The 7,938-nt window shown below is 39.5% G+C and overlaps 1 protein-coding gene across 1 annotated transcript; it reads left to right on the forward strand.

Annotated features, from left to right (window-relative positions):
• Nucleotides 1-5,545, forward strand: CFL2 (cofilin 2). Its single transcript, XM_060004693.1, has 4 exons — nt 1-158; nt 1,221-1,528; nt 1,646-1,722; nt 1,806-5,545. The coding sequence occupies exons 1-4, from the start codon at nt 156-158 to the stop codon at nt 1,916-1,918; spliced, it is 501 nt and encodes a 166-aa protein (XP_059860676.1). The 5' UTR covers nt 1-155; the 3' UTR covers nt 1,919-5,545.
• Nucleotides 5,546-7,938: the final 2,393 nt, after the last annotated feature.

Consider the following 7,938-nt stretch of genomic DNA (forward strand, 5'->3'; position numbering starts at 1 on the left):
CCCCGCCCTCACCGCAGCCCCCCGAGCGGTCGCCGCCTTTTGGGCCGCACTCCCGGCGTGCCCCGCACTCGCCGCCTCCCGGCCGCCCCTCCTTCCCTTCGCAGCGCCACACCGCCGGAGCCCGAGCCGCCGCCGCAGCCTCAGCCGCGGGCGCTATGGTAAGGCGGGCGCGCCGACCGGGGGGCCGGGGATCGGGGGGCCGGGGCGCGGCGAGCACAGCCCCCCGCGCGGCACTGCCGGGCCCTGGGCCTGAGGCCGCCATTTTAACCTGATTTTGGCCTCCAAGGTGGGCGCTCCTACACTGCGGCCCCGCTGCTCTCTCTCCACCGGCCGGCCTGCCCTCCCGCCGTCAGGCCCGGCCGGCCGCTCTTCGGATTCCTGGGGGCGGGGAGGGCCCGGGCGCGGGGCGAGGGTCGTGGCCTAGGTGGGGCGGGCGGGCGGCGGCCGGGGGCGCGGGAGGGTCCGCCGAGCTTTGCCCCCACCCTGCTCGCCGCCTTTGCCCTCCCCTTGCTAATTTTATTCCCACGCGCGCTCTCAGATTGGTACGTGCTGTAAAGCCCTTGCTGGACGCTTTCGGTGGGGGTCTTGAGGGCCTGTAGTAAAACCCTTAGGGGGAGATTAAGGAGGTGGGAAAACTCTTGAACACGGTTTCTCGCGGTAAAAAGCTTTTACACGCGATCCGTTAGTTTTGAAGCGTCTGCATTTGAGCTGTGAGGCAATTATGTTGTAGCCGTGGGCGGTTTGGAGTTCACACTTGATTCTCTTTCCTTATGAGGAAAGGGCCCTGGTTAGGATGACTTTAAAGAAAAAAATAGTAGAAGCATTAACTGAAATCCGAAAGTGTTTTTTTAAGGCCTGCCGGGTTGACACAATACAGAAGGTATTTTTGCTGCGGCTCCTGAAGCTCTGACATCACCCAGTGAAATAGGAAACATTTCAGGGATGGGACAGCCAGTATTTGTCCCTTTCCCTCTGCCTGCCAATTACTTCACACTCCAAACCCCTTTTTAAAAAAGGATGAATGGGGCAGGATGAGTTAGAATCCTTAGGTGCATCATATACTGATACTTAAAATGTGGCAAATCTGATTGGACTATTTGCATGGTATGATGCAACTTTTGATATCCAGACTAAAGTTAATCCTCTCTAGGCACCTAAACAGTAATTTTGGCTAAAACCAGAATACTTGTTCTAAATTACTGTTCTTTCTTTATTTTCAGGCTTCTGGAGTTACAGTGAATGATGAAGTCATCAAAGTTTTTAATGATATGAAAGTAAGGAAATCTTCTACACAGGAGGAGATCAAAAAAAGAAAGAAAGCAGTTCTCTTCTGTTTAAGCGATGACAAAAGACAAATAATTGTAGAGGAAGCAAAGCAGATCTTGGTGGGTGACATTGGTGATACTGTAGAGGACCCCTACACATCTTTTGTGAAGTTGCTACCTCTGAATGATTGCCGATATGCTTTGTACGATGCCACATACGAAACAAAAGAGTCTAAGAAAGAAGACCTAGTATTTATATTCTGGTGTGTAAAAACAAAAGAAAAAAGTACTTTTAAAATGCAAGGATTATTATTAACATAGTCAGTTTTGCCTTTCTTTTTCTTTTAAATAGGATTCAACAATTTTTTTTCCCCCTGTAGGGCTCCTGAAAGTGCACCTTTAAAAAGCAAGATGATTTATGCTAGCTCTAAAGATGCCATTAAAAAGAAATTTACAGGTACAAACACTGAATATTTTGTGCAGAAGAATTGCCCTCTCTTACTTATAATAAAGTAACAGGATAATGTTTTTTCTTTTTAGGTATTAAACATGAGTGGCAAGTAAATGGCTTGGATGATATAAAGGACCGTTCAACACTTGGAGAGAAATTGGGAGGCAACGTAGTAGTTTCACTTGAAGGAAAACCCTTATAAAATGACAGTCAAGTGCCATCTGGATCTTAAGGAGCTTCCATTTCTCCAGCTCAGTCAATTGGAATAGTATTAGGTTTTGGTTTTTTTTTTTCTTCCTCTTCCCACTGGGTCCTTCCAACACAATGAATGAAGGAAATATCATTCATGTAAGCAGCCTATCAGTGATTGCCATTAGACTGTTTAATACTGTTACTTTTATGTAGAACCCAAGGAATGCCTTCCCACCATATTTTAGCCAAAACAACTGGTTATATGCCTCCCTTGCAGCAAGCACTACAATGAATGTGAATGTCAATGTGAATAGCTTAGAACACTACAAAGGGTTAAGCTAATTGAATGCCTTGAAAGTATTATCCACTGGTGAGATGGTGGACTTTATTCAGTATTATTTATAGTTGCACTTGATTGCAGTTCTGTGAGGCTTGAGCATTCATACACCTCACCTGCCTTGGCAAGCCTATTTTTTGTGACATGGCAGCACAGATATAATACTATGCATTGAAAGCACTTTTTTTGTAATGAGTTTAATCCCCCACCCCAAAAGGAATGCCAATTAAGTTAACTGTGTCATCAACTTATCCTAGTACCTCAGTGTTCATTCCTGTTACCTGCGTATCTTCTTAAAAGAAATAGCTGTTATTAATGCCTTTTTGTTTTCCATTGAGTGTACACTACTGAATAAGTGTAGGAGTTTTATGTTTACCATGTTAAGTCTTGCGACACTAAAGATATTTTGAATATCAGTCATGATGGCAATTTCTGTATAAAAGAGCCTTAAATGGAACATTGTTTTTGAGATCAAACCCCACCCTCACAAAAATGGCCACGTTGCAATAAAAATTGTGGCATATTACAGAACGTTGCCTTGTTTTCCTTGGACATTTTGCAAAATACCATGTGAAGCAACTCCTAGGGTAAACAGCTATTATTAATCTCTGCACTGGTCATTTAAGAATTTTTTTGTACAACATTCTTGCGTGATATTTTCCAGTTTGTTGTGTTTATTTGGTTTAAAAAATATTCTATCCTAAAGCCAACTAATACAAAATATTAACGTTATAGAGGTGTACTTTTATAAGCTTTATTTATTTCCTTATGTGTTAATATGATCAGGAATTATTTTTTTGCACTTTGACATAAATACTCTTCGATATCTGATTTGTTCTCTGGATAAATTAGGGTAGTTATTTTTTAATTCACGTTTACACTTCTAATTAGTTGACTAGTAGTAGAAGAAGCAGGAAGCTCTTATTGCACATTTGGTCATAATGAAAATAATTTGTAAAATGTCCTTCAAAAGTTTAATAATACTTCTCATGTTTAGGAACTTTCAGCTACTATTTCTTAATATATTTCACAAATTTGAAAAAAAATTGTTACAGCAGTCTTAAACATTAGTAGTGGGATTTGGCTGTGGTCCAGGCAGCTCTCCTTATAGAGAATTTGATCTGTTCAGTGTGAGCAGTTTGCTGTTAGCCAGAGCTATTTATGGCAAACACATGCTTTTGTATCTTGTCATAGTTATCCACAAATGGCAAAACTGGACTTGATTCTACTGGTATGCAAAACAGGCATGCTAGTAAGTAGTGGATTGTAGCTTAGAACTTAAACCCATAGCTCTGAAGAATGCTCTTATTAGAAAACAGGAAATGAAAAATCCCCCTTGTTTTAATATGTGGAAGTAATGTGAGTTTAGTTAAATTTTTTTCCATATTTTCAACAGGTTTTCAGATGGAAACAAAAATAGGAGTTAAATGTCCAGGTTTCTGTTTAAAATTGTATGAATGGCTTAGGATCTTTTGCACTGAGCAATTTTATTTCAGGCTTCCAGCTGTCCCTGTGAATTATCCTGGACATTTTGATGGCTTTTTGGTAAGGCCAAACTCATAAGCAAAGCGTGAGAGTACTGACATATATATTCTAAACCATATGTGTAACGAATACTTGTATCATGAAATTTTTCATTATTTTCCTCATTCTTCTAAAAAGTAAGGGATTCTAAATTTAAAGTTGTGCAGTATCTTTTGTTTTCATAGTGATTTCTCAACTTTCTTATATGCCTCTTTAATTATATAATAATTTCAGAGGTTAAATATTGCTTTAAACTGTGGTACTTTGATTTGTTAGATTGACAGAACTGATACTAATATTAAGTTCATCTTTGAAATACATCTTTGTGCATAAAGCCAAAAATAATGATAATTAATGATTCATGTGTTGAGACTAATTAGGTATTTGAAATGATCATTTTACTTCACAATCATTTAAATAAAACAGTGTTCCAGTTAGCTTTAAAAGGTATACGGTGCTAATTAGTAAAATATTGAGGAAAATATTTTACTGCTAGCTTGCAAAATTATAAGTGTTTAAAAAATAAAGTATATGAAAATATGTAAAGCTGTTGAGATGTGTTTACTTTGGGACACTAAAATTTTTTTTTAACTAATACTGCAGATCAGGGAGGCACTATTATCTTTAGTCTGTTTTTTAGGATTTTTGGTTGACATACTTTCTCATTTAGAGATATCAATATTCTTTGAAAACTGAGTGTTGTAGCAATTAATTTTGACATTTTCAGACAAATGGAAACAGTTGGCATTTGTCCCAAACTGGCTATCAGCTGTTGTTTTCCATCATTATCTAAATGTGGCCAACGTTGTGTGTATTTAATGTGCCTTTTTAGTAGGTTGGAAGAAAAGCCTCTTAGTAGGTTTGAATTTCTCTGATACAGATTCTTTGTAACAGCTAATTTATGGAATCTAGCAAATGAGCTCTGGGAGAAAATTTTTTTAAGTGTTTCCTTGGTAAGGAATAATCTCAGCAATGGTAAATCATAGAGGGGTTGGGACACTTCATTAGGTTTGCCACTCTGAAAAAATAATCTGGTTCAATTCTTCATTGGTCCTGTTTTTGCTTGCAAATTTAATAATAGTTTGAGATCCCAAACAAACATGAATATTCATTTCTCTATGAACATTAAAGCTACTAGAGATGTGCTGGCAGGCTCCAATGGATATTGCTTTTGAGACACCGTGAGTTTATAAATGTTCTGTGTCTTGTCTCAGCCAATAAATAGGTCTGAGGCTTTTCTTTTGCTCTAGAGCATCCAAATAATTGCTTTCTTTCCATGTAGATCAGGAGTCATCCTTCCACTTCAATTTCCTGTCAGAAAGCAGTTGTGCAAATTAATCTCTCTGAACCTCAGTTCCTTTATATGAGAATGATGATATCTATCTACCATACCTGGTTGCTGAGGATCAGATATGGAAATGCTTTTTGGAAGACAGGAAAGTACTATGTAAATGTAATTATTTAAACTTCACTCTAAGTAAATATAGTTAAGAACCACGTTAACAATAAGATTTATTGTAACTCTTTGAACCTCTTTATTTTATTATTGTAACTATTTTACTTAATCTCACAGGTTGTTTAAGGACTAATTACCTGGTAAACAGGATCTGTTTTACAGAATGAAGTATAACGTGTAGCCCCCGAGTTGTTGTCCATGGCTGCTGTTAATCTTTTTAGTGTAATTTTCTTTTTCACATGTGACCAAAGACTATAGTTTTTTTCCCCAAATTTTGAAGTAAAAAATAAAAGAGGAAATAAAGAAATATCGTTTTGGAATATGTGGCATAAATTTGTGATCCAAGTTGTTGAAAATCTATGACTATATTAATTAATACTCTAGGTAATCCTTTATAGTTCTCAAGCCACTTGAAATCCGTTTGATCTCCTTAGGTCCTCTTAACAAGCTAAACCATATTTCTCTGCTGCACATGAAGAAACTGAAGTCTGGAGAAGTTAAGGGACATCCCAGCTGTTGAGTAGCAAAACAGATTGCAGTCCAGTATACTTTTCATTCTGCCTTCATATAGTAACATACAATGAGTTACTAATTTTTTTTTTTTTTTTTTTTTTTTGGTGCGGTACGCGGGCCTCTCACTGTTGTGGGCTCTCCCGTTGCGGAGCACAGGCTCCGGACGCGCAGGCTCAGCGGCCATGGCTCACGGGCCCGGCCGCTCCGCGGCATGTGGGATCTTCCCAGACCAGGGTTGCGAACCCGCGTCCCCTGCATTGGCAGGCGGACTCTCAACCACTGCGTCACGAGGGAAGCCCGTAGTTTTCTTTTTTAAAAGATGGAATAATCTGACTTTTTGAGCAGGACATAACTAGTATGTGTTTAAAGTAACATGTGAAGAATACTTGAAAAATAGTCTTGGAATTTTTGTTTTCTAAGAAAGACCGTGCTCATAAAAATCCGAAATATTGGGCTTCCCTGGTGGCGCAGTGGTTTGAGAGTCCGCTTGCCGATGCAGGGGACGCGGGTTCATGCCCCAGTCCGGGAAGATACCACATGCCGCGGAGCGGCTGGGCCCGTGAGCCATGGCCGCTGGGCCTGCACGTCCGGAGCCTGTGCTCCGCGGCGGGAGAGGCCACAACAGTGAGAGGCCTGTGTACCGCAAAAAAAAAAAAAAAAAATCTGAAATATTTTTACACTTCAAAATTTTTCTTAGATGTTTCAGTGTCGTAAGTTTATGGGATGTTTCAGTATTGTAAGTTTACGGGACTGTGAAATCCGTTTATGGAACAGATTGTATACACACATTTTCTAGAAAGCTGATCCCTCTCAATCCTTTTCCAAAAACTTGGATGTCTCCCTCTTGCTGTTTCTCTACCCGTCTTTCTAAAGAGAAATAATACAGTGCCTTACGGTAGTTAAACACTAGGACTTTGGTATCAGACTGTCTGGGTTGTTCAAATATAGGCCTTTAATACTTCCTAATTGAATGATCTTAGTGATTAGGAAAATCACTTAACCTCTCAGAGCCTTAGTTCTTCTAAAAAAGGGGATAATAATTATACCCCATCTCACAGGACTGTGAGGATAAATGAAAGCCCTTGGAATAGTTCTTGGCACGTAGTAAGCATTCAGTAGGATGACTCTAAAATTTACAGTCCAAACCATTCTTTTTGAGAGTGAAGAGGAGAGCTAGTAATAATTATGCCTGGAGATAATTATATAATAATTATGCTAGGCTTAAGCTGGTACAGTCCCAAGCAAACCAGTTCCCCTATCAAAAAGCAGGCTGATATCAACATGTGATAATTAAATAGAAGGAATTGTATTGAAGACTTAAGGTCATCATTTCAATTATACAATGTGCTAGCATACTAACTTGAGAGTCTCCTGAAGTATATGATTGCTCCTAAGTAATTAACCTCAGCAAGGTCAATTTTGGCTTTTTATGCCTTTTTTGTTTGTTTTGCTTTCCTTTTGATTTTCATACTTGTAACTTCTCAGATACTGCATTTTGCTGTTATCAGTATGCTTCGCCTATAGCAGCTTCTCTTATTGTTAGTTTTCATCTCATGTGAATTGGAAAGCTACGTTTGTTAGAATTGTGTAGAAGGAATTGAATAGACTCAGAGTGAGGGCTTCAGAGCAAAATGCCTGACTGAGCCTTCTGACATTCCTTATGGCTGTTCAAAGAACTTGGTGTATTGTCTGGGTTTTGGGGTTTTTTTTTCTCAGCTTTGTAAAATAGCTGAGCTGTAGGTAAAAGAGAGATTACTGTAAACCAGTGTGGTGTCTAAAATAGCATTAATATTTAAAGAAGTCATATTTGCTTTTTTTTTAAACATCTTTAGTGGAGTATAATTGCTTTACAATGGTGTGTTAGTTTCTGCTTTACAACAAAATGAATCAGTTATATATATATGTTCCCATATCTCTTCCCTTTTGCGTCTCCCTCCCTCCCACCCTCCCTATCCCACCCCTCCAGGTGGTCACAAAGCACCGAGCTGATCTCCCTGTGCTGTGCGGCTGCTTCCCACTAGCTATCTACCTTACGTTTGATAGTGTACAATATGTCCATGCCTCTCTCGCGCCTTGTCACAGCTTACCCTTCCCGCTCCCCATATCCTCAAGTCCATTCTCTAGTAGGTCTGTGTCTTTATTCCTGTCTTACTCCTAGGTTCTTCATGACATTTTTTTTTCTTAAATTCCATATATATGT

Source organism: Delphinus delphis, chromosome 2 (genome assembly GCF_949987515.2).
Source record: "Delphinus delphis chromosome 2, mDelDel1.2, whole genome shotgun sequence".
Classification (NCBI taxonomy): domain Eukaryota; kingdom Metazoa; phylum Chordata; class Mammalia; order Artiodactyla; family Delphinidae; genus Delphinus; species Delphinus delphis.